Source organism: Passer domesticus, chromosome 2 (assembly GCF_036417665.1).
Source record: "Passer domesticus isolate bPasDom1 chromosome 2, bPasDom1.hap1, whole genome shotgun sequence".
Lineage (NCBI taxonomy): Eukaryota > Metazoa > Chordata > Aves > Passeriformes > Passeridae > Passer > Passer domesticus.
The window spans coordinates 101,469,767-101,497,129 of record NC_087475.1 but is presented as its reverse complement, the minus strand read 5'-3'; the positions used below and the strand labels follow the sequence as shown (position 1 = coordinate 101,497,129).

The 27,363-nt window shown below is 44.7% G+C and overlaps 1 protein-coding gene across 15 annotated transcripts in view; it reads right to left on the bottom strand.

Moving 5' to 3' along the window:
- Nucleotides 1-17,273: 17,273 nt before the first annotated feature.
- The window catches only part of LOC135294584 (uncharacterized), a 255,789-nt gene continuing 245,699 nt past the window's right edge, over nucleotides 17,274-27,363 (bottom strand). For 13 of the 15 annotated variants that reach the window (XM_064410073.1, XM_064410076.1, XM_064410072.1 and 10 more), the window contains 3 exons: nucleotides 24,569-24,711; nucleotides 19,079-19,348; nucleotides 17,274-17,648 (listed from right to left, as the gene is read on the bottom strand). In XM_064410073.1, coding sequence (XP_064266143.1) covers nucleotides 19,213-19,348; nucleotides 24,569-24,711 — 279 coding nt within the window. In that variant the 3' untranslated portion in view covers nucleotides 17,274-17,648; nucleotides 19,079-19,212. Of the gene's footprint in view, nucleotides 17,649-18,366; nucleotides 19,349-24,568; nucleotides 24,712-27,363 lie in introns of those variants that run through there. The other 2 variants (XM_064410058.1, XM_064410057.1) reach the window with 2 other exon arrangements.

Sequence of the window (27,363 nt, the reverse complement as noted above, 5' to 3'; positions counted from 1 at the left end):
GTTTGTTCAAGGATCACTGGGAAACTTTCTCATCTTCCTGCAAGCATTTGTATTTCTGTATAAATATACAGACAAGTCCTGTTGGGTTGGTGGTGGCCAGAAGTATCAAATCCCTGTGACTGCACAGGCTGGGGCATGCAGGATGTGGAATGGGCAAAATGCCCTTTGTGAGGGTCTCAAACCATTCCTGCCAACCTTTTACAAAACTGAAGACTTTGTCCTGTGCATGCTCAGGACATGCGCTTTACCTTGATATCTGTGAATTATCCTCTCAGAATCAGCAGAACTAATAGGCAATGAGGTGCCAAATTTTATTCAAATTTACTGTTTGTTTGGCTGTTCAGATATCAATCAGGCAGTCTCTAAGGCCACAACTATATGATCTGATTTTTTAAGGCGATAAGGGCCTGAGGCAATGGTGGAAACTGCCAAGAACAAAATGTGCAAAGTAATGCATGTCCAGGAGATTAGCTGCAGGACGAAGGATGGGGTTAGGGAAAGCTGTGCACTGACACCTAGGAAGGAGCAGCCTACAGGATGGAAGTTGCTAAGCGTTTATCTCACTGCCTTGAGCATAGCCATCATAGAGATTTCCTGCTTCCTTTCTATCTCCTGCTTTGTGGGACTGGAAGAAAGCACCCAGAGCAAAGAAAGGTGCTCACTATGGGGCAGGAGGGTGGACAACTATTTCTAATGTAGCAGCAAAAGAGAAATGGCCAGTGCAGAGCAAAGCAAAGTAAGGATTTGTCTGGCTTGATTTCTGCCCCTAAGTGCCATTTTTGTGGGGGAAAGGAGACTGTGCTGCCGATGGTCACACACAGAAAATTTGGGCAATGTGTGATCTAGAAACATCTCTGAAGATGGCTGTGGGTGATGCTGTGATGAGCATGCCAGGGCAGGGAACAACTCAGGCTGTGGGACCCAAGTGCGAGTAATAAGGCGACAGAAGTGTGCAAAATGGCCTCAAGTCAGTACTGTTCCATGGGCTGTCACTGCAAACAAATGGGAATGGGCATGCCCAGGAGCTGGAAAAGGGCAGCTGCTCAACTGCTTGGCATCAAGCCTGCATCACACACAACAGGTGAGAGAGGACAAGGAACTGAATGGCAGCCCTCAGACTGCTGTCAAGATGCCAGGTGGCAAACAACCATTTTATAGTTGTCTGGTGGCCTTGAGCGGGAGAGTAGTGACCCTCAAGAACTGCCCTCAGGGTCCCAGCAAAGTACATGCCAGTGTTTGGTCCCCATGCCAGCTTCTTGGTCCTGCAGGACACTGCCTTGGGATTGTTCTCCAATTTTCTGCCTGGGATGTTCAGGAGAAAAAAACCCATTTAGGGGCTGCTACACGTAACACTGGCTCAAGCAGGGTATGTTGTCTCCCAGGACAAAACTGTCTTTCAAGTCTTCCTCCTTCCACTCCTTGTTCCTCTTACAGGTGTGGGGTCACTAGCGATTAGATTTACAGACATGCAGTTGGTTCTCTGAGCGCAATGACTGAACAATTTAAACAGATTAACTGCACATAGTTGTGCAAAGTGAGGTAACTAAGGTCAAGGATTCATGAACTGGTAGGCCCTGAGAAAGTAAATATGTGTAGAAATAACCTCCCCCCAAATTCAGAAATGGGGACACTATTCTTTTCCTTAATGTCAATTTCAGTTATGGTGGAGTGCCTCCACAGCTCACCCTTGGCAAAACGAGGTGTAAGACAACAGCCAATAAAACAGGTAAGTGACACTAAGGAGCATGTATGGATGGAAAACCCAAAAGTGTCTGAGGCATTTGCCTCAAACTTGTTTTGCTGAAGAAGAAAACAAATAGCAGACATCAGCTGATCATGCTAAAGAGGATGGCATCTGTCAGCTGGATTAAATGGTAACCAGGGAATGACAAAGACAATTTGGAGACAAAGAATGAGTTGGTTGGAAAGACTGTATGAAAGAAAAATAAAAACCAATAACAGAGCAGGGAGAGGCCTCAGACTGTCAGAATCTAATTTGGCACATCACAGCCTCTGTGAAGGTCAGATGCATCCATGTGACACCATCAGCAGCAGGCACCTAGTACATGGCCTTGACCCCATGGGGTGCAGCAGGTTGGACTCACATGGAACAGGGTGACCCTACTGGTGTCCCTTCCTGCCAGCAGATGCATTAGCTGATTGTTGGGAGTGGTGTGGGCACCCCCACCGCTGGAGTGGCCACAACTCCAGTGGGAGTAGGACATAACTGGGGAGAGCTGTGCTCCCAGAAGTGACTCCCATGTCAATAGGACAGGGGTTGGTGCCCACGTGTCTGGGGATTAGCTGTAAAGATGTGTTTAGGAAACAACAGGTATTTATAAGTGTTTTCTAAGTGTCTAACCTAGTGGCTGAACTGCTGTATTGCTGACATAGACTCTGAATGTATAGTTCATGGATTGTCCATTAGTTATATGTCCTTAATTGTATGAATCTGTGTCTGGACGGGCTGTTTGGGTCCAATCCAGCTAGCTATGGACCCCAGCCCACACGATCTTACGTGGACAAGGGCAAAAGACCAGAAGCACTCTTCTCCACATGGGGACAAATGTCATCAGTTTATTCCCAGGAGAACCATCAGATGATTCCACTACCCACATGGAAAAAAGAGGCCGGGCTAGCTGCCTCTAGGGGGTTTTAAGGGCTGGGAAAGGGGGCTGGAGGAGAGGGACTACAGCCAATGGGATACAAATGAGGGGGGATGAGGGGAGGGGGTGGGAGGGGTAAACCAGGGGGACACTTAGAGGGGGGAAAAGGAGAAGACCGTGTGGTGGTAGAATACAAATCATATGAACAGTGCAAATTACCAAACAACTAAATAACTATTTAGTGCAATACAACACTTAATAAGTCAATAAACCATTTCATTTGGTTTAATTTATGTGAGCTGAACAACTTTTCCCTGCCACAATGACCAGCTGATGCAGTCTTTTGACCAGTCCTGGTGGGAGAAGGTCTAAATGCTCAGTGATAGAAAAAAAGATTCACTTTGTGTTGAACTGGTGACTATGTGCAGGACAAAGGAAGGGTTTTTGGGTGGACTGGATGGCAGGTGAAGACAGAAAAGGGGGATGCAATAGAGACTACATGATGTGTGCCTGGTGTTTGACAACTGGAATAGATACTTCTAGTGGACAGTATGGGGTTCTGGTGATTGCTACAGTGAAACCTGCCAGATACCAACACTGTTCTGATAGAGACAAAGGCAACTTGGGAAGGCAGCAGAAGTCACGTCATATTGCCAGAATTTTGCTTTTGGGCTTATATGGAAAAAATTACTCTGATCTCACAGAAAATAATACGAAAATACTGTCTTGCATGAAATCTACCCTGTTTTCCTTGGCACATCTGGAAGTGATCACCACACAGGGAAGCAGCATTACCCAGGAACTAGCTATGAAGCTATCAAGAGCACATATTTTGTGATAACAGGCACCTGGAACCTTACTGGAGCAGTAGCCAGCTTCCTGGTATGCAGCCACCAAGCTCAGGCAGCTACATGAGCTCCTGATGCAGCCAGCAGCTGCAAGTTTGAGGCATTGATACAGCTTCAACCCTGCTGGTCAAAAAAAAATTGTCCCCATTTGGTTCCTACTGGATATAGAAGCATTGTGCGCCCTCTCAACAGGCTGCCAGCACTTTTCAAAACAGGTAGTAAGATCACAGGACCTCATTCTCCACTTGGCCCCCATCATGAGCCCCATATGGGTTTCCGATGAAGGTTGTATTTGGGCACCAGCCTGCTTGTCTGCTCCAGTTAGAGCTCTGCTGTCTCCAGCGCCAGCCAGCCCAGGACATCCAGCAGGAAACCAAGTCAAAGAACGAGAACTAAATAAACTCCAAAACTATTTTGAGGCCTTCTCTAAAAGAAAAAGAAAAACAAAATTTCTAAAAAGAAAAACAAAATCAGAGCAGAAAAACATTTCTATTTTTAGCTGTCAGGAGCAAGACTTATCTAAGCAGCACCACACAGGAACTGGCAGTGGGAATGGTAAGTTCAGGTTTGACTTGTTCCTAAACATCAGTGGGATGGTACATGATTTACAATGCCTGCCAGAGGCCTCTCTCCTTCTCCTCATAGGAGGTCTTTTCCCTGAAACTATTCACAGATGGATGTGGTAGTTTTAAAGATTGTTCTAGCATTGTCCGTACTAGAGCTTCTTACCAGCTGAAAGTGGATGTCTCTGCAAACCAGAGAGCCTGCTTCCCACTGTGGCCTTCTTGGTGGACTTTGGTTTGGCTTGGGATGTCTGGTTCCACTGTGACATCCTGAAGTGATCAACACTGCACCCTCTCTTGAAGTGACACATGACATGTAAAAACCAAACACATTTTCACTGGAGAATCCCTCTACAGTCCTGAACATCCAGTTATTATGACCAGAGACATCAGCAGCTGTGATGGAAGCTGTCTGCTTTCATTTCACTTGTATGAATTTGGTGGCATGGTAACCATTTTGGAGTCTGAAATTCCTTTTTCTCTTTAAGCCAGTCCTGTGGACTGCAGCACACTATACAGCCTGAGAGGCATTATCATGCAGGCCAAAGGGGGCAGACACATCCAACAGGTGCTTAAAAAGCACTTTTCTCATTATAATTCTCATATAATTTTTTATTATAATTAGTAGGAGTTAAGAACCTGACCTGTGTGAATGATTAAAAAAGCTGGATGATCCTCAGTGTGTATTTTTAGATGCTTGTATACCTTGGAAAATCTGTTTTGCCTTTGTGCTCAGATAGCCAGGATATATGTGACATGGACATTTGTACCAGATCTGTGTCAAAGTGAATCTATCCTGCAACATCATGATGGGACCTGGCCACTTGTGTTGCTTGTGGCCACAGACTGATCAGGCATTTCTCAGAAACTCTCAATCCTGGCTAAATAAGATACTACAAGTGACTGCCACGGGGAAGTGAACACCATGAGCAAACAGCTCCACTGTGTCTGCCCTAACAACGGGACAGGTTATGTGCTGTGATGCTGCTGTTATTGACATAAGGTGATACCTTTGTTTTTCCCTTATTTAAACCCTATTTATCAGCTGAATAACACAAATCCTTAGAGGATATAATTGTGACAAGACCTCCAAGTCAGCTAGTTTTGAGTTGCACTTTTTCTTTCACAGGAAACATCCCCAAAATACCAACATGCAAATCTGTTCTTTTGCATGTTAAAATAATTCACCAGGCAACCAGGACCAGGAACTGAATAGAAATTCCTTTTTTGTCCCCACCCATATTTCCTTTTGGAAAAGCAGTCACTACTGGTAATCAAAGATTAACTACTATCGCCTGATATTCAAAGCACTTCACAAATGAACACTCCTTACCAAAATGGTCTTAGCTAACCACTTTTGTTTGTTTTGGTGACTTGCAAGCACTGGAAACACCTGGAACATGCCAAAGGTCCCTTTAATCCAGTGTGTCTTCTCCAGCTGTGGTCAGTACCAAGTATTTAGAAAAAGAGCCTAAGAACAGAGCAAGTACACAGGGACCAGTGTGACCTCCCAGGTGCCAGGAGTCTGCCACCTAGGGATTTCCCAAGCCAAGGAGTACACTGGCAGCTAAGTAAACTGGGCATAGTCCCCAGCCTAATCTGTGGCTCACTTTGGAGAAGCAGTTTGTATCCAGCACGTTGCACCTCACCCTAGCCTAATGGTCACACAGCCTAATGGTGTGACTGCAGCCCCTGCAAGTTCACCTGGGTGAGCTTTAAAGGCCAGTGGGGTGCAGGGGCGAGGGAGGTGTCACCACAGCCACACACTGCACAGTAAGAGCCAGCACTGGCCTGTCACTGGTTCATTTCACCACAGCCCAGCAAGAGGGTTCAGAGCTGTTCCTGGTCTGGCTGAGTAAGTCACCATTAGCCTCAGGGTGCCCACAAATCAGCCTTCCCATGGGGCGTGCAGTTACAGGTGAACCGTAAACCTCGGTGGACACACAGTAGTTCACCTGATGAGGGAGGTACCTGTCTTACTGTCACGCTGCTATTTGAGCATCCACGTGTCAACACCACCAGAAAACAAACAACCTACAGCACAAGAGTGTACAAAGAGAACCTTTCTCCTTCTTCAGATGCAGCCTCCTAGCGCATGGGAATTGCCTCTCATTTTTCCAGTGAAATGACTGGCTGAGGTGGCCTTTGTGTCACCTGTGGTGATTCACCAGCTCATGGTCTGTCCTTGATGCATGAGGCTTGCCACATGGAAGGATACATTCTGCTAGACCCATACTTAATTTATAAGTGCTAATTAATTGCATAACGGATTAGGTAGCAAGGTCCCTGGTCTATATTGTGTTCAAAATGCCATCTGGAAATAGGCTGGTGTGGTTAGTAAGATGGCTGCTCTCTTAAACCTGATATCTTTGTAAGAGAATCTGTCCCAGCATTATTGATGAGGAAGAACTGTACAATAAAGATGTGTATTTTATTCTCCAGGAGAATGTTTTTGAGATGGCAAGCATTTGGTCATTGGGAAGGCTGATCAGTGTGCTTCATTCCCAGGGCAAGCAGTGGGATGATTACCCTGTTATAAATGTAAAGCAAATAGTTTACTCAAAGAGCTTTAAATGTCATCAGTCTCTTAGAAGATGCATGTCAGTAGTGCTCATGTGACTCTGAAAGCAGTGTGACTGTTTAGTATAACTTTTGCCTCCACTTAGGTCCACTGGGTGTCTATGAGTGAGAGCAGCTGTCTGTATACTGACAGCCCTGTTCAGGTCAGGGAGGCTCTGACCTGCCTCTGAACTGACAGTCTGAAGCACTGGACAGATAGTGCTGTTTCTGTTCTTCCACATTTATCTCAGGGATCAGATTTCCAGGAATCTGCTGCAGTTGAGTTCCCTAATGAAATGGCACAGGAAAGTCATCCACATCAGGCACTGGACAGGCCTGCAAATCCTCTTCTCCCCCCTGGACTTCCAAGCACACTAGAGACTAAGTGCACATCCATGGTTCTGGCCTCGGTTCCCTGTAGGTGCATGTGGGACATGGGGAGCTGGTGGCAGAAGAAAGAGCAGTGCCAGTGTTTTGCCACCTCAGCTATGGCTCTGTGCAGGTGACAGCACTGTCCTTGCCAGATGGCAGGTGTCTAGAGAGCTGCAGCTGGGAGCCGTGCACAGAGCCATGAGCAGCTGCCCAGAGCCTGTGTCTGCTGCACTTAGGAGAGAGGGCTGTGCCTGTCTGACCCCGTGCCTCCAGCAGAGCAAAGTGCTTTCTAGGTATTTGGGAACTGGGTCTGGCAGCAGCATCTTCCTAAGGCAGGAAAGTCCCCATTTCATCAGTGTGAGAAACTGTGGGTTTACCTACATGGAGATGCTCCTGAAACTTAATTTGAATGAACTTTTCAAGTGATGAAACTGAAAAACTTATTTAAACCACTTTAAAGCCGCATGCCAGCATTTTAGCTTAAGAAGAGCATTTGATTTAACCCACATTTATTAAAGGTGTCCACTTTAATATAATTGACTCACCTATTTAAAATTCATGCCTCTTGTTCACTTAGATGACTTTTCCCCTCCATTTTCTTTTGTAAATAAGCTATTCAAGAGAGAGAAGGGTCTTATATGGGATTATCTAAAAGATTTGTCAGGAGCAGAAGTAGGGGAGACCAGACATACGCAAGTATGCAGGGAAGAACCTTTTCTCTCCACTCTCATTCTTCCACTTCAGAAGTTGTTTTGTGCAGATCTAGCACTCTTTTTATACCCTTTCCACATCAGGCTTTGCAACAGACCTGAACAGGAGAGGCAAAGTGGGAAGAACAAGATAGTGGTTGCTGTGTCTGACTCCAAGCAACATTGTGCAGAAAATTCATGAAAATGCCACAGTCCTTTGAGACTGCAGTCTAGGGATCATTTATTATGCCCTTCCAGCACAACACAAACAGTATAATTTCATTCCATCACTTCTTGAGTCTGCCTGATAGTTTATCTTTGGCTGAAACATAAAGTCAGGTATTTGCTGAAGTCACATTTTCCAGGCATTTTGCTGGATACATGCTTTCAATTGAAATCAGTTTTGCTTTTAGAAAACTACTCCTTATAATCTTTTTCCCTCTGACAGACATGCCTTTTTGTGCAAAATCGTAAGTTATTGCCTTCTTGGGGATGCAGCTTTTGTCTACAAGCAGTTAAAAAAACCTAAAGGGGAAACACCAATATTTTTACAGGGGAGGCTAAAATTTTTACACCAGAATGAATGCAAACTTCTCCTAACCTCAAACACCTGTCTCTATTGTCACTGCTATGCCAAGGTTCTTGAGGACACAAGGTGAGTCCTTTTTTCTTATCTTAACGTGTCAGCAAAACCTGCAACCTTTGCAGGGTGGTGCCAACCTCAGGCACGCTGCAGGAGCCAAAAGGAGGATTTTGTGGGCACTTTCGAGGTTTCTTCATACATAAGCCACAAATTTAGCCTTTTCTGTTTATCACCCAAATGACAGCATGAGGCTGGGCAGTGCAGAGAGATGCAAACACACATTGGAATAAAGCATAAAAATGAGAAGGACAGAAAAATGGAGAATAGCCTCTCTAGGGTAGGCAATTAACTCTTAAATATTTCAGTCTTAATTCAAGACTTAATTAATTCAAATATAACACCACCCTTACTGTGCTGCACTGTCTCAGCATTCTGGGATCATCAGAAATGCTCAGAACATGTGAGCAGTTCTTCAGTGCTGCATCTTAACATGATACTAAGGACAAAAGTCACTACTTCTTACCTTTGCCTCAGTTAGAAAGCAAGAAAAGTGACTTAGCCTTGTTCACAATGGACAGATGTTTACCAGGGCACTGGAAACACACACTCACAAATCAAATTATAGTGACATTGTGTTTGGACCATGACTCATGGACCCATCTGGCCAAAGCCAGGGGTCTACAGCAGAACTGGGCACCATTGTAAGGTAAAGGTCTACAGACATGGTTTTCTCTTGCAACATTCATGGACAACGACCCATCCTGCTTTTCTACTGCCAGGACCCCTTGGGTCTAGACCTTTCCTCATGTTGCCAGTTCTCCATCTGGAAAACTACAGTGTTCTGAAAAACCCTGTAGAAAAAAAGTTTGAGTTATTAACCCATCAGGGACCTATGCCCAGGCCCTTCTTACAGTACCTTTACATGAAGCCGAATAAAACAGAGTATTCAACTAAGCCTAAGACAAATGCATTTGTTTGCCTAATTTTCTCATTTGCCACAAGAAAAAATGGAATTATTCTTTCTAAGCAAATGAGATTTAGCTTTTCTCATCAGCTTTTCATAATCTGTAGTGCACAGATTAGGAGGAAAGAACTTCCAGGAATTTTGGCTGAATGTAAAATGATTAAAGGTCAAAACCCAGAGCAAAAGAAGGCTTCACTGGTCCAGATAAGTTTCCAGCCTCCTTCTGTCACCCTTGACTTCACTAGGCATTTAAAAATGGCAAAAAATGACAGAACCAGACAAATCCTTACCCAAGTAGTGGAATGTGTTGTTCAGGTCAGATGCTGTGACTCACACAGGCTGATCTACTGTAAATAACCAACTTAAAAATCAAGGGCTTATCTGTACTGAAGTGTCACTTTTGCCTTGGTTACATCAATTTAGATCACTGTGGTGAAGTTATGTGACACTAGAGATGTGAAATCTCCCACGGCCTGAGGCAGACACAGGATGTATGACATACCCTGGGGCATTCTGCATACTGTCAGACCTAAAGGATCATCCATTGAACAACAGCTTCATTGTGAAACCTGCCATTCTTAGCCCCAGTAAAGAAAATACCTTTAAAAACACTGCCCTTGCTTTCTAACATTGTACAGACAAAGAATGACAGCTCATCTGCTATAGGATATCTCTTCTCCAAGCCACTGCACCTTCCACTGCACTGTGCCTGTATGCTGGAATTGAAATAATCTGAGGTGAATGCACACTTGAGCACGTGGATGCAGTATCCTGAATCAGAGGCCGGTCAAAAGCCTCTCATGTGTCATCCTCAAGCCTAAACTTTGCACTAGGTGCGTGCCTCTCCTAGGAGCTGCACCAAGGACACCAGACTACTGCGTGGACAGAGCAGGTGCCAGCAGCACACAGCTGGAGCCACAGCCAGGCTGGACTGCACGCCCTTGTCGTCTCTGCATTGCATGATCTGCGTGAGGTGGGGCTCGCCTCTGCAGCAGTGAAAGCCACAGAGAAGAGCACCCAAAAGGAAACTAGTTCTTGAGACAAGTTTTTTTGTTGTTGTTGTTATTGTTTTGTTTTGGTTTGGGTGGTTTTTTGCTGACATAACTGTGTAAGCACTAGGGCATTCAAAAGCTCTTTTTTTCACACTCCTATCCAGCTCAGCTTCATGAGCAAAATGGTGAAATGTAGGCCAATGCTCTACAGAGCCAGCTAATCCTTTTTATTTCTGTGATAGCAATCAAATATATACATCTGATCACAGGCAGTGAATGCTACAGCCCATGGCCAGTGGAAGCAGAACATGCTCCATGGAGTGCTGCTTTCAGGGAAGTGGGACACATTTGCTTGTGCTCAACCGGGAGCATGGGCAGGGCTTTGGGGACTCAAAGTGAAAGTCACCCTCACTCACCTCCTGCATGACCTGCCTTCCCTGCTCTGCAGCTTTGGGACACTGGCCCAGAGGCTGCTGGTGATGAATGAGGCATTGAGGAGCACAAAGGACAAGGGGGAAGGAGCCCTGCTGCGCAGAGGCACACACAGCACACAGGTCCTCAGACTGCTACTTGTCACACTATGTATGACAGAGAAAAGGAGACTTAAGGGAGATGATGCCACTTGTAGAGTGTATCCTATGGCAGATGAGCTGTAATTCTTTGTACAATGTTAGAAAGCGAGGGCGGTGTTTTTAAAGATATTTTCTTTACTGGAGCTAAGAATAGCAGGTTTCACAATGAAGCTGTTGTTCAATTAAGCGTGAATCAGTGTGTTTGCAGATCTGAGACAGGGAAGTAATAAAACAAAGACACTAAAGCTTATCAGTAATTCTTACCATTTCTTAATGATGTTTCTAATCTATGCCTTTGACCCTTCAGTAATTCTGCTTGGTTCTTTGATGCTGTAACACTTAGAAAGTAGCTGAAAATTTTATGCTACTTGTTAGCTTATCATATTTGCTTTACTACAGCCCAAGACAAAGGCCAATATATCATAAGATAAAAGTCCAACTCCATATTTGTATTCCTACATGAATGACTTAAATTTCAAATGAGCAGAACTCACAATCTCTCTCACCTCTTTTAATAGAAACTCAAGGGTTCCTGAGAAATCAAGTCTCTTATCAGACTTTCAGATATGGACTGGGGATGTGGCTTTTTAAACAAATCATAGGCACAGGTTTTCATGAACTTTGTGCCATTCATACAGGCATTGAGTGGGGAGGCTCCTTAGACCTCACAAAGATATTTTTACATTTTCTTTCACATGACTTGAAGGACAGCTTTGCACCCCATCAGGCTGGTTTAGCCTCAAAGGCTGGATTACTGAAGAATTCTGTTGGCCTACAGATGGATCTGGTGGCAAAGAGGGGTGAGCTGCCTTGTTGCAGCACTTCTGCAGCAAAGCCCTCTTTTCTGCCTGTGAGCTACAGGCTGGTACAAAGCACAGCCTTGACACACACCATTTCCACAGAGAGACACGACACTCACTGGTGCTGGAAAAGGGTTTGTACAAAGCTGTGGCTGAAGGACAAACTTTTTTGACTACACCTGCTTTCTACAACTTCATCATGAGGGGAAGAGGAGGGACAGACACTGATCTCTTCTCTGTGGTGACCAGTGACAGAACCCTACGGAATGGCCTGAGGTTTTGTCAGGGGAGGTTTAGGTTAGTTATTACAAAAAGGTTCTCCCCCCAGCACATGGTTGGGCACTGGAACAGGCTCCCTAGGAAAATGGTCACCAAGTCTGCCAGAGCTCAGGAAGCACTTGAAAAAATGCTCTCAGGCACATGGTGACACCTGGGGTGTCTTGTGCACGGTCAGGAGTTGGACTTGATGATCCTGATGAGTTCCTTCCAACAGTGCTTCACATTGGCAAAACTTTCATTTCCAAGAAAAGAATTTAATCATTGGCAGACCTATTCAGGTTATTGTAATGGAATTTAAAATTGAGAGTGATATTGGTATGGGCTTGGTTAAGTGAAATAAAACCTCCCCTCAATACATATGCCACATATGTTCACAATATAACCACCACAGTTGCACAGCATGCAGCTATAGACAAGACCAGGCAGAGAATTGTCCTGGTGACTTGCACACAGTTTGGTCACATGACAGGATTATACAGAAGAAACAGCATAATATAAAGTTATGAGGTGTCAGATTCAAGGCTAACAAAATGAAAAGCTTCATCAAATGGATAATTAAATTCTGGAGCTTGCTGCCAGCAGTGCTACAGATGCCTAAAACAGATTTCAAAAAATGATTTTACAAAGTTGCAAACAGATCTATTAAGTGCTATTAAACAGCAAGATTTTAGGAAGCTTTCAAGAACCCACAGCCTGGCAAGCACACCAGAGAATTATTACTACATGCTTGCCTTTCTCATGGTTTTCTCTAAACAACTGCTATCAACCACTGACAAAGAGAGGATACTAGACTAGACAGACATATAGAGGGATCCAGTGTGCCCATTTTTTATTTAAAGTTTCCTGTATTGGTGCTAATTTACATTTATAATTTAATGAGGAGGGCTGTAAACCACAGGGGCTCACCAGCTGCTTTCCTCAGGAACTGGGCCATCCCTGCAGCCCAGGCAACCTCTTTTGTGTGAACAAGCTCTAAATCGATCAGGAGACAGTCATGCCATGTTTTCCTGGGTGAATTTATCTGACTGCTGCCTACAGGAAGGTATGACTTCCCAGGCATTTACTTCACCTGGTACAGACAAGCCCCAAGTGGTTCACCCAGCTCAAATGCAAAGGACTGCAGCAGGCAAAGATATTGACTCTACGTGCTTTGCCAGCACCCAATTTTCTGTGCTTCTCAACTCAGGAGACAAGTGCAGGACAGGAAGGAGGAGGTAAAATAGGCAAAAAATAATAGCTGTGCAGACTTTTATAGGTCAGGATATCATCACACTCTCCTGCCCCTGAGGTTTACAGTGCACACCTCTCTTTGGTGGCCTTCTTCACTGGTGTGAGCAGATCTGTCTGCACAGAAAACTGAACACGCCTGGCACTCCTGCTGCAACAGTGGTCATTGCTGCTGCTAAACAGAAGGTCAAACTCTGTTTCAGCAAGGAATTTGTCCTCTGAGCTGTAATATGTATTGGACTTGCACACACAGGTGAAACAAAAACATGCAGTAACATGGTTAGCAGAGAACTGGGCTGTAACGTGACCCCTTGGCATAGCGATCTACATGCGTAAATGCCACTCCAGGCATGACAGATGGAGGGAAAGCAGTTTCTGCCGCGTAATGCTACTGTTTCCAAATGTAACAGATCCCAGACTGCTGTGATTTCTCTCAGAGTTTTGCCTGACCACTGCACCTCTTCCTATGTGTTACTTGGCTCCATGGGCTGGAAGCTCCTGAGGTAACTCCCCAAGAAACATCATTGTGAAAACTAGGTTTAATTTCCGGTTCTGCCCTAAAATTTCTCATCATTGCTTAGGAAACTGAAGAGGTTACAGGTGACATCTCTGTACCTCCACTTGTCTCCTGTAAATCAGGGCTTGCAGCAATTTTTAGCCCCTTATGAATGTGAGGAGAAGGCAAAGTTTTGAGGGAAGGAGTCTGGTACTCAGATTTGGTGGTACCAGAGATGACCACAGCATGTGAGACAGGCAAGCCCTGTGGATGGTGCACAGATCTGGGATGAGCTTTTCTCCTGACATCCTGGGCAGGTGGCTGCAACTGAAGCTCACCTTGTCTGTGGAAGACTTTCTGCATGAGTTGAGGTAATCCAGACCTTTTCTCTTCCAGTGTGCTTGAGCTTTACCTTGGGATGGCAGCAGAACAGATGGCTGGTCTGTGTATCATTGGGTAAATCACTCAGGACCTCAGCTGGGAGGGGAGTGTCTCTGCACCAGCATCGCAAGCACCTTGTGCTGGCACAACTGCAGAGCCCAAAGTCAAAATATCCCAGCTCCAGGTCAATGCTGAGAAGAGCCACAGTTTCTTAAGGCTTCTCCAAATAACCACAAAAGTGCATGTTCCAGAACAGCTTGTTCTACCTCAAGCCATGTGGTTATTTAATCTAGCAGTGGGCTTTAGGTGAGCTACTTTATCACTGCTGCAGCAGGGGTGAATTGTTTCCTGCCGTTGATTAAGGAAATAAAAGTCACGAAGCATAGATTTTCCTGAAATCCTTGCCTGAAACTCTTCCCCTGAGCATGCTCTCCACTGATTGAATTGCTTTGCCAAGCCTTGTTAAGGCTTCTCCATTGTTCTTCGCATACTGTCAATCAATCACAGTTGCCTGTAAATACTGGCAGGCTTTGCAAAGACAAATATGCAATTAAGATCCTTAATTAACAACACATAACTTTCAGATGTATTCACTGGGGAAGGGACATGTGAAAGGAATCAAGGAAGAAACTGAGCAGAATGAGGGGAGGGAAGTGGACCCATTCCAATGATTTTATTTACAGAAAGATACAATTAATATAGAATAATAGGCAAGCTTTTAAAAAAAGAAAATTAACATCAAGAGAATCTGAAGCTAGCAATAAGCTGTCTCCTCTTTGAGAGTTAAATGCATTAGCTCCAGAGGCAGAAAAGAAAGGGGAAAATAGGTTTTTGATTTGTGTGTATCTTAAACAAGTGGAACCTACACAAACTGGTATGACACTGCAAATACTCCACTTAATTTGCATCACAGGTGCAGGTCTTGTCACTGAAGGGAAATGTCCCTCTATATGCCAGTTAAAAACATGTTGTTGACAGACCTCATCCTACCCTTCCACTTTCTCTCCAGCCCAGCCCACCCCAAGCTTCCTCTGCCAGCTTTATTGCCTGGTGTATGTGTGAAAGGCAGCGCTGAAGGCAGGGTGAGCTGTTGCTGGATTTAGGATTGAGAGAAGATGCTACCACATTGTTCATCCAGACCTCACAAGGGTGGGAGGGAACTTGGTGAAATGTGTTAAGCTGTTATTCCAAAAGGGAAACTTTAGGCAGTGATTTTGAGTGTGTCTGAGAGAGTTAGATACATAGGTGACTTCATCAGCCAGCTGGACACCCAGTTCCTCTAGGGTATGCTTACAATGAAAGTTTTCCAGCATATGCATATATTGCTAGAGCCATAACAAAAATACTTCAGTAATGGAGATGCCATTCATACCCCAGAGAAGTTATCTTCTCAGCTATTTAAATAGACTATGCTGCAATTTTTTTTTCAAGTATAATTTAACTTATGCTAAGGCCAGAACTGTGATAAGTTGGATGTGTATTCTCCTATATACTCCCAACTAGTATACCTCAAGACAGCAAAAAATTTTTAATACACAATAATCCATATACATGTTATCAATACCATCATTACCCCTTAGAAAGGGAAAAACTAACCTGGAGACAAATATTCACTCCACTGTGAGAAGTCACACAGCTTTGCTGAGGAGCCAACAGCAGTAAGTCCAATTTTCCCACCTTTTATTTCACTTTTCCCTTCAATGATCTGTCCTCAGCCCTCAGGACATTGAGGATGTCAATGGTTCCTTTATGGTTTTGAAGTTTCTACCCCATCTAGGCATTACCATAAAAAGAAAAGCGTACATTTCTATAGTCCTGGAATCAAGATTGGTTTTGCCTAAATATAGAGCAAACCAAAGGATCTATTTTTTCATCAGACTGACTGTTTTTCGAAAGGGAGTGACCAAGCAAGCATATATTGCTATGATAAGACTGAGAAGGTCAAAACAGGTGAAAGGCTATAATTCCTTGCCCACTTGAACCCTCTCAGGTTTGGCTGAGATTTAACCACTCTTTTGACAATGGTCCAGCCCATTTGTGTGAACAATGCACCGAGTACCAAAGCAGCCAGAGAGAATTCCTAAATGCCAGTTTTGAGAGACCTTCCCTAACTGAAGACAGGATCTGTCAGTCACAGTTTCCTTTAGTGGAGGGTAGTGGGAGTGGGCTGGGTTAATACATATGTCAGAACACAGACAGAAATTAAATAAAAAAGTGCAAAGGTGTGGAGACCTTAATTATTTTGGAAACAGGAGAGGGTAGTTACTAATGTCAAGCAGTTTTTGAATATAAGGATGAGTGCTCCAGTTGCTGGAAGATTTTTAAATAGAAAATGAATAAAGAACAAGCAGGATAATGATGTATTATTGCATACTTTATATGCAGATGTATAAGGCCTGTGCTATTCCTTAAATAAGGACAAGTAGCATATAAAGAATAAAAACATCTACAAAGCAAGATCTGGATTTATAACTTGTGCAGCAATAAAATTACCTCCCCTTCTCTAGTTTTATTTGGGGGAAATTATTTAGAATTTCTTGAGTTTTTAATTGTGGCTTCTCAGGCTTGTATAATGGGTCATATTTCAGCTGCAGCCTAGTGTTTCTAGCTTTCTATTTAAGTAACACTTGGCTTTGGCAAAGAGAACAAACATGGCCTGGGAACAGTCTGCAATCTCCTCTATCAAATTCACAAACATAATTCTAGGTTTTTATCTGCTGCTGCAGTCAGCTGCTGGGAAAATTACATTATTATAGATGTGATTATTAAGGTAATCCTAAAATACAACATACTGACTTTGCTACAGCAAGCACCACCCCCCTGACACCTGCTCCCCAGCCTGCAAAAGTCATCTTTGTCTGTATCACATCAAGGCTGGTTCTCTGACTGGCACAACACTTCTTTGTCATCAGTGGCACACTAGGATACTTTATCCCAGATTTTATCCATATACTCAGGAATGTTTGACATGACTATAAATAATTCAGTGCTGACACATAGATTTTCAGAAAGATTTAGCCTCACTTATAATGCAAGATGAAGGCAAGTGCCTGGTAGGAAGGAGGCAGCATGAGAACCACGCTCAAACTATTTTCTTTACCTGAGTGACTAAGCAGTGAAGATGGCACTTCTGGGACTAGATCTTTGTGGGAGAATGCACCCAGCTGAAAAGGCAGAACTGGTGGAAAATCCCTGGCACATCACAGCCCCTGATGGGAGAGTCAGCAATGAATACTTAACACTTTCCTAGCCTGAATAGATTTCCTTTCCACAAGTTCTGGCTTGTGGAGGCCAGGATGGTCTGAGACAAAACACTTGCAGGACACATTTCTCACTGGAATGCATTGCAGAAAACAGGGGTTAAAAAACCATACAATATGTGGTAAGAGGATGGGAAACTTGCATGCTCCCAGGATACAAGAAGCATGCAAATATTCCCAAAGAAGCACAAGGGTAAGTTTCTTAATTATGTCCATATCATCAGGGCCTCAAGACAAAAGAAATTAAAACAAAAGTAGGAAATAATCCTGCCTGGCTTCATGCTTTCTAGCCTGATAACAGTGAGGACTGAGTCTCACCTCAAGGTCTTGGATTTGGTTTTTCGCTTGTTCCAAGGAGGCTTCCTGGGCTTAGGAATCTCCAGCTAAGACTTTGACTGGTAGAAGACAGGGGCTAGCTGTCCTTACGTGATGCCCTTCTCATTATTTCATGCCAGTCCTTAGAGCAGGAGGAGAAGAAAGAGTGGTTAAGGCTAGGATGACATATTTCTGGCCTCCTGCGTGACATTTAGGCAAAATCCCTGTCAGCCACACAGAAATGCCTCACTGGCGAGGTATGTTGCTGCATTTACAGCAACATCAACTTGCCTTCTGGAGTTCAAGAGAAAATGCTGCAGAACCGGACTCCAGGCTTGGCTTTTTCCACTACCATCAAGGGCAACTTGGGACAGCAAAGGAAAGGGACCTTGAGAGTAATTTTTCTGCAAGGACACTGCTTCCCTGCAGACCAGACTGTGGCACTGCGGGTGCTCCAGGCGGTGCCAATGCCCTGACCCTGTGCACACGTGGCTGGAGCTGATGTGAGGCACCTCCGCTCGGTCTGGCGGAGCCACCTGAGGCTCCGCCGTGCTTCTCGCTCCCCTAGCCTGCCCCACAGCTGGGCCTGGCCCCGGTGCGTGCTCCTTCCTGCTTCCTCCGACACCACACCGCCTTCCACGGCCCACCTGACAGCATGGGGCCCTTCCTCAGTGGCAGCTGCTCCCTCCCCACGCTGCCCGGCCCGGCCCCAGCCTGGCCTCACGCAGGTGCCGAGGAGCCGGCATGCCGGTCCCTGCTGCTGCCGTGCCCCGCGGAGGTGCCGAGGAGCAGAACAGCCCTTCGGCCAAGGCAGCACTGTCTTGTACCGCTCTGGTCTGGTATGCTGCCCAAACCAGTTACACCAGCACCGCTGTCCTCCCAGCCCCCACGCCAAGCTGGCCAGGACACTGGGACGCCCCCAGGCAGACAGGGATGGGGATGGCACCTGTAGAACTGCTACAGCTCCTTCTTGGGTGCTAGCCAAGAAGGAAAGCCATGGCACCTTGCCCCATGTGGTTTGGGACCAGCCATGCAGACACTTGCTAACATTGCAGGGTTAAGCTGTGGCATCAGCAGGGCTGTGCTGTAAGTACTGGTGCAGAGCATAACTAAACAAGGGCCATCTAAGGAAAAATGTGAACCTCTCCATAGGGCTGTGGTGATCCCTATGCCTCACATTTTCCAAGATGACTGCTGTTTTGTTTCCCTGCTCTTAGCAGCCTTTTGACATCTTTCAGTCTTGGAGACTTTTATAGTAAAATTTGCCACATCTCTCACCCAGCTCCTTTAGGGTGAGAACTCTTCTAAATTCCTGTTCCTTCCTTTCCTTCACAGACCCATCCGCTAGCCTGGGATCACACATTGATCTAATTTTTCCTGTCTATTTATTTTGACACCTCCCTGCATCATCTTCTGCTCTCATTTTCTTCTTCTAGTTCTCTAGATATTCCCAGATCCAGGGAAGCTAAAGCAGAGATTTTTGATGTGGATTCTGTGGGTCTAGGGCATGTATGCTTCTCACTGAGAAAAGAGGTCAAGAGCAAGAGAGAGGAGACAAGAAGTCTGACTTACCAGGCTGATGACCAGGCCATTTTTTTCCAAGGCATGCTTTTCTGAGGATTGACACAGTAGGTGGAAAGCAAATGGTTTTCAGAGAGAAACAACCAGTGTTTCATCAAAGGTCACAAGGAGCATGTATGACCAGGTCAGGGCAGGTTCACCACTCCATGCCGTCTCATCCATCCCAGCACTCCCAATCCACTCTGAGCCATAGACCTGGAAGACTTCTGGTTCATACTAAAGAGAGGACTTTTCCCATCATTGCTGCTTTCCCTCTTCATACTGGTGAAAGAAAATATATTTTCCTTCACATTTGCTCACTTATGCTTAGAGGCTGTTCATGAGAGATGGGTCAGAGCTCCTGGGCAGATGTACAGCAAATGTCAAATATGAAGGGAAAAATTCTGAAACAGTAATTTCACACCACCAGGTCATAGCCCTTCTCTTGAAGAAAAGGCCCCTATAATTTTCCTGGTCTTAATCCACTAATGAGTTTTCTACAGAAGCATAAAAGCAACATGAGCATTACTGAAAGAACTGTCCTTATACCAGGTACACATTCACAGTGATAACTGGTGTCCTGAAGTCACAACCATGGTTATCTCTTCTCCCCTCCAATTTAATTGCATCTGAAAAGAGAAAATGGCCCTCTAGATATGAATGACACAAAAAGCCAATGCCCTTCACTTGTCCTTGCAACACATGTGGCAACACTGCTTTGATGACACATCTGTCTCGGCCTGCAGCTCAGCTGGTATCGGCTGTTGTGCAAGTGCTTCCTGAGAACCCCAGTGTTTTTACTGTGAAGCCAGCATGGCCTGGAATTGGGTCAGGTTCTGAATGCAGATTCCTGCTTTGGTGGGCAGGGTGTGAGCAGCTGTCTGAGCCAGCACCACTCTGATGCTCGCCCTTTTTTTCCCACACACCACTGATCTGTACTGCTGCAGCTCCACAAGCTCTCAGGGTAAGTGCTGCAGGCAAGGAATAAGTAGGGAGGTTTCAGTTTCAGGGAACTTATGCTTGACACCATTTGGGTTACAATGGGATGGAAGGTAAAACCCTGCTCGCTACCTGGAAGTTTCATCCAGCCATTCCCACCTGCTTTGCCAGTGTGCCTGGGACAGCCATGGCTGCTTGCGAGACAGACTGTGCAAACATTGCAGACAAAATGTGCTCCAAGCCCTAAGTTGCAACACTTCTGGGGTTATAACCTGAATCTGTAGATGTGCATTGTGAAAACTGGGCAACAGAAGGGGTGAGAAATCAACCCTGCTGTGAGTGCCTAGGTGGCTCGTGTGTGCTTTAATTGGCTCTTCACTGTACTGTGCTACTCCTGGTGACCTTGACTTCAGCAAGAAGGCTGCCAGTTTAGATGAAGCACAGACTAGCAATGCTTAGCTGTCAAATTCCAGTTGGTGACTGTTGGCAGGATGAGAAAAGTGACTTTTAATCCTCAGTGGTTCATATCTCACTTGCAATAGGCCCAAATTAGCTGTTTTGTTCTGGGGCTGAGATCTGAACCAGCAACTGCAGCTGCTCTAAACCCAAGAGAAAGGATTCAGGAGGCTCTGGTATAACTGCTTGTCTTGCAACAAACCTGTCATGTAACCATGCCCAGGTCACCTGGTTTTAGACCCCTTACCTTGCTTTCCTGAAAGCAGTGTAAGCAGTGTTAGCAGACTACTGGGGGCTGGTACTCTGAGGTCTGTTAGAAGTTTGGTCACTATACAGGCTCAGCAAAGTCCACAAGAAAGTGGCTGGCTATCACCAACACTTGCCCCTTTCCTGCAGCACTTCACATGCATGGATGCAAGGTCTCAGTCCACCTAGACAACTCAGGACAGGGATATTGGCTCCAGCTCTGCCTGCTTCCCATGCCCTGTGGCTTCAGTTTTGGGAACAAGTTACTCTCCTTAAGGCTAAATTCAGTTTAAAAGCAGCAGCATAATTTTTTTTTCTCACCTCCTCCCTCCCCCCAAGAGCATGAAGTGCCTTTCAGGTAACAGGCCATACTCAAGGATTCCCCAAGATGTTAGCACAGGAAATCTTGGCTTAGAGAAAGCTGCTGTTGTTAGGACAACATATATCATAAATGCTGCCATTGCTGCATACTCCCTGCCTGGTCTCAACTACTCTTCTTATGCTTCACGGCCTCTCTCCCACTTGACAGGCTGAAAATGAGGTCAAATGCTTTGGAAATGGTTTGTACGACTCTTTTCTGTGTATTATAAAAAGGCCCAAATTAAAACATTCCGGAAGTAGCACTATATAAGCAGCAGGGCTTAAGCTGAAGTGTTGTGTCAAAGGTGGTGTTGATCAAACTGCTGCAGCTGACTTTGCATGGACAAACCAGGCAAGTGAAGTCAGTGAGCCATTCATGCCTGCAAGGACCAAGGTGCCCTTCTCTCACACACCTGAGCACCAGATCTGGTTCATGAGACTACATGGCTTACATTTGCTAGGTGCACCCATTCCATAGCAGCTTTTTAGCAGAAAATAGCAAGGCTGCACATCTGGACCTGTACTGCTGTCTGGCCAAGGAGGAGGCTGAGTATAACCTATCAGATCTGCAACTTGACGGCACAGCAGAATGGAAGGAAGGGAAACTAAGTTAAAACATCTGGGACATGGCAAAGGTGGGCTGTTAACAACCTGTAAAGAAAAATTAAACATTATTAGAACCAATACACAAAGCATCCAGATCTCTCAGTTACACATCTCACAGAAGACATGGCTGGTAGCAAATTTTTGTAGCAGCGGTGGGCCTTTCCTGCTTGAGATATAAGATTGCCACCTGCTGACCAGTTGTCCCTACTTTGGGCAATATCCTAGATCCTGAGCCTCCATTCTCCTCCCATTACCAGCAAGACTCCACTGCATTTAGTTTGTGCTATCTGATCAGATTGCAACCAGAGGTCATATAACTGTACAGACCATTAAGCACCAGTTCACTTGAGCAGAAGTAAATGGCTCTGTTCTGCTGAAGTACCATTACTCACACTGTTCACTTTAAGTACTGGGGTATAATTTCAGCAAGGCCGGTGAAGGCAATAAAAATGCAATCTGCCCAAGACGTGGTTATTGCTGGAGAGATCTGGATGTGGAAAGTATTTTCAGATCCTTCCAGATGTGTACTGCTTAATATGCAATGACACATGTTGTAAGCATCTATATCTAAGTGTTTGGGACTGGGATATTTGGACATATGTTTTTGGTTTGTTGTACCCCACCCCTACCTGCCAAATGCAGAGAGTAGTCTTTCAAAAGACTTTTCATCCAAACGCATGTGGAAAAATATCACTGTAGCACAGTTCTGTTTGTGCTGGAAAACCCAGCTATCACCACCCAATAAACCAGAGTGATCTTGGAGGGATTCTTCTCAGCAAATGTCCAAAAATAGCAGCTATTGCAAGAGGGTAGAAGGTCATGTAACACCCATGCTACAACACTCCTCTGAGTCCTGTTCCTTACCTATGACAAGCCAGCCACTCCTTTTCTTGCTGCTTGCTAGGCAGTTTCTAATTCACATAGTCTTTCTTTACGTGCTGTTTTGCTGAGTATCTCACACATTTTTGAGGCCCAGTTTTCCAAAGAGCCACACTGGGCTGAAATCTGTGCATTTCCAAGTTTTCTCTCTCATTTCAGTCACAGCCTCTGCCTCTGACTCAGAGTGGTGTTCCTGATAGGATCTCAGAAAGGGAGGAAACAAGAATAAATAGCATCACGCCCTCCTCACGTGGGTTGTGGTGCAGAGCTGAAACAAGATGAGGGAAGAGGCTGGGATGGAGAGGGAAGGGGCTCAGCTGAAACTAACCCACATTTTGAGGATTCCTCCACTCTAATGGGGCACTGAAACAGGGGTATTACCAGCCTCTCCTTCTCTCATGCCAGGACACAAAGTGGCTATTACTGGCTCCTGACTAGCGGAAGCATGAGCTGTCTGTCCCAACCTCCCAGAGCTGGCGACAAAGCTGCCCTAAGAGGCAATTAATGTTGCTGGGCAAGATGAGGGCAGGTTAGCATGGCAAAGGTCATGCACCCAGGGCAGCCAGCCCTGGCCCAGGGTGACGCTGTGTTTCCTCCTCTCCAGGGAGCTGCACTAAAGAGAAGTCAAGCACAGGCCACTTTGAATGAGTAATGTTTGAAACAGTGGTGGGAAGCTAAACATCTTTCCTGGCAAGTAGAGATGGAGAGATTGAGGATTTTGACAATAAGCAACCGATCCTCTGACCTGATTCAAAACCTGGTGTGGTGAGATTAAATTGTGACTCAGCCTCAGATTAGTACTCTACATGACAGGATAAACTGGCCTCAATTTGGTTCTTTGGAGATACCTGCATGATGAAGAGCTCCTCATATCTGGCACATACTGAGAGTTTCAGGAGGCCACTAGCCTGAAACTGAGTCAGACACTATTGCAGTCAGTACCCTTCAGCCAGAAAGGCCTGATGACATCCTGGCTATGGATTCCTTGGTATCTCAACAGAGGCGAGATAGAATGAGAAGAGACACACAGTGTTTTCTGAAGGCCCCCTTGGAAAGGCCCCATATATATGTGGATGTCCTCAAAACATTATCAAATGCTTTTATTAGGTACCTACAGCTTAGTTCCTTCACTCCTTGGGATGCTGCAGCATTTCATAAAATCCTGCCACAGTGGTTGCACAGTTTCCAATCTCATTTTTTGCTTCTACTAAACAAGATACAGTTACAGGGGCAATGGTGTAACCAGCAAACCTCAGTACTGCATTTGGAGTTTATTCTCTCAGATAGTAATATTAAGCCACACCAGCAAAAAGCCTCCTGCTGCTGTTTTTTTTCCTCTTACCACTGTGTTTACAGTAAAGCTTGTGCTGATTGCAGTTGGCTGGTGGGAGGAGAGGGAGAGAAAAGGTATTTTCTGCCCTCTTGATAGCTCTATAATTTCCTAGTACAAGATAAGGCTAGGTTGTGTCACTGATCCCTGTAACACAGGACATCCCAGGATAGACAGAGGCAGGCAGCCCATTCTGGGTGAGGGACAGAGCCTTGCAGAAGAACGGAAAGCAAAAGTTCACACAGGACTGAATCCACATTTGGAGATAATTTTTTTCTTTTCAGCAGAGTTATTATGGTGGAGATGAGCTCCAGTACAAGGCATGAAAAGCTGTTTATAACAGTGTGTGTTCATTAACATCTCTTCAATTGAAAGGACAAAATAAACTGTTGGAAAGAAAAAAAGACCCAGCTACTTTCCCTAAGAATTCAGACTTCATAGCCAACATCTGAAGGTCACCACAAAAGACCTCTGGGAAACAGACTCAGTGTTTGTGACAGTTCTGAAAATAGATAGTAATTTTCAAATACCTAAGATTTTTCAAGCCTTCCTATATGCCCTAAAGCAACAAAACAAGAAGAAATTTCTTCTTTTCCAGATGACAGTTCTTTGTCCTAAAAGGGGAATGAAACAAGGAGGGGGAAACAAAATACAGTACACTGGAAACACTGAATGTTAACATTTACCTGTTTTCTTGCATCTTATTTCTTTTGATACTTGTTGTCCTGTAGGCCTCTTTCTGGTGTTTGCCTGAATTCATGCACAGGAGAACTTGACTCTTGATTTGGAAGGTATAGCTGTAGTATATTCTAATTTTCCCAGGGCCCACCTGAGGAAAAAGAAAAGGAACAGTGTGTCACTTTACACCTTCACCTCATTCTCCTTGCCTTGGGCTTTTGCTATCTCATCCTGTTGCACGTCACAGGTCACAGTTTGAATAACACTGTTTGGCAGCCCATTACATCCATGGGCCAGTCATATGTTCCCAAAGGGAATTTCCCTCTACTCTTACGTTAGCATCTGGGTGGCTCTTGGTTTACAAAACTCTGAGAAACATCTAGGGTTTAAGATTCCTAATACCTCAATTTGTTAGGGAAATTAAACACACTTGTAGGATAAGGATGCTGTTTGGAACTTACACGACATGTTGAGTCAGAGTGAGGAGGAAGAGAGGAGAGGCTGGGTTAATGTGTACAATTCTATGTCCCAATTCTTTTGATAATGGTTCAGGGCAGCTAATTGTACCCTTCCTGAAGAACACAGAAAATGCCAGAAGACTGATTTCTGCCAGCTGAGCTGAGGGTCAGGCTCTCTGCACAACTGAGTGCACAGGAGGGCACATTTCAGGGAAGTATTTTTAGTGCAGGGGAGCTGACAGACCCAGAGAGGGAAGGCACCTCTCCAGAAGATAAATCGGGCAAGTGCAGAGTATCTGTCCACCCCATCCCTCTGCCAAAGCACTCCAAGCTGGAAAGAAGCCACTTTTTACAGCAGTGAGCAAGATGCTCACCCACCTGCCTAGGCTCCCCCTTCTCCAACACCTCTCCACACTGCTGCAGAGCACCGTGCCAGTTTTTGAGCCACAAACACCATCCTGGCAGGAGCCCAGCCCAGCCCAGGCAAGCAGGAGGTGCCCCTGCAGTCACAGGCAGCCCCCTCGGTGCCCCCAGCCAGCCTGTGCAAGGCTCACACTAGAAACCTAGCTGAGGATCACCAATGAGCATCCACCCTTCCCAGGAAGACAGTTGTTTTGGGTTTTTTAACACAGCTTCTATTGTTCAAGAGATTAAGGATGTAGTTGAGGCTTATGACATTTTTACTCTGGGATCTAATTACAGAGGAGGAAAAACAAATCTGTGTACTTATTAACTCTTTCAAATCCAAAATAAGACATAAGAAATAAGTGCCAGCAGAGGCTTATTTAGCCATTGCCCAGGTTCTGACACGGGCTCCTACCACATGTCCAGGGATATGGTAAGACATAGGAAGATCCAAAGTGGGTAGTTGTGGAAGGCACCTGGTCAGCCTCCAGCACTGCTCTTTGCCAGTGGCAGTGGGACAGGAACTGGATGATACAAAAAAATCTGCGTAGTTGCATACAGGAAAGTTTTGCAATATTTTCCTTAGAGCTGCAATTCCCGGTATCAAAGGGTAGCTTAGGTACTTAGATCAACGGGAAATGGGATTTCAGCTGTCATGACTGCATAAAAAGTCCTGAAAACAACACTCTTCACCAATGTCCCCCATAGTCGGGGGCATTCATTTTTTCCCCCTATTTATTTGCTTAGTAATTTGATTTCTGAATTTTGAATGTTTCTTCCTTGAGAATCTGAGATTAGTAGCAGTGTTCACAAATATTTTTTCTTTGAACAAAGATAAGCTTTTTTCCTCCATTTAAGGCACTTTGTGTGTCGTCTTTTCAGAGATAGCAAGCACATGGCTCTCCCATGATCTCCACCAAACTCTCTGCCTACCCCAGCAAGAGTCTGGAAATACTCATATTTAAAAGCGGATCACAATGAATAAAAGCCAGTTTTGAGGAGGCCACCTACAGATGTATATAAACTCAACTAGATGAAATACTGCTGACAGGCTATGCGTTAGATTTCTCTTTCATGGCCACTGATACACCTCAGCCAGCCAACTCGCTACTTAAAAACAAGATTAGGTATTTAATGCAAAATCTGTACAGAGAAGACTTCAATAAACCTGATTTCTCATTCATCCTGAACTGACTTATCTGCACTTAGTTCCAGTTCCAGCAAGGGCTGCTAACACTGTAAATCTTTTAATACAAATGAATGTTTAGAAAGAACCAGTTGGTTACAGAAAAGTTTCCTTTGTGTCTGTCTTGCAAATCCCACTGACATGAAGTGTTTGATTGCCTTCGACCAACTGGGTTAGGGTACTTTGTACTGTGAGAATACAAAAGGAGTTTTTGTTCTGAGGACTATATTTTTAAGATCACAGACTATGAAACAATGAGACATAGAGCCAGGTATTGTACAGGACATTAGTACTGGTAATTGTTTTTCTTCTCCTACAGCCTTAGATTCACCTCAGGGATTTTTTAAAAAGTGAGGGAGTAAATCAGAACAATATGTTTAGAAGTGCTTTACAGTATCCTTTGATAGGGAGCATACGCTGATGTACCAGCCAGGTCCACTGATACTCAGTTGAGAGGGCCTACATAAATTATTTCCCATTTTCCCATTTCTGAATGATACAGTTACTCTCTTGTCCACCCTGAGATACCTGGATATACCAGTTTTTAGGTACCTGAATATAATCACACATTTTTCTCAGGGTGGGATTTTCTTTATTTTAAAATGCATGTAGTTGAACAAAGACTGGCTTAGTTCTTTCTGTAGATTTTTAGGTGAGTGCCTTTCTTTGTGAATGGGCTATTCAAAACCAAATAATCCCTTTAACTCAGTGATATAGATAGGGAATGGAACAAAGAATTTTTCCAATCTTAAAA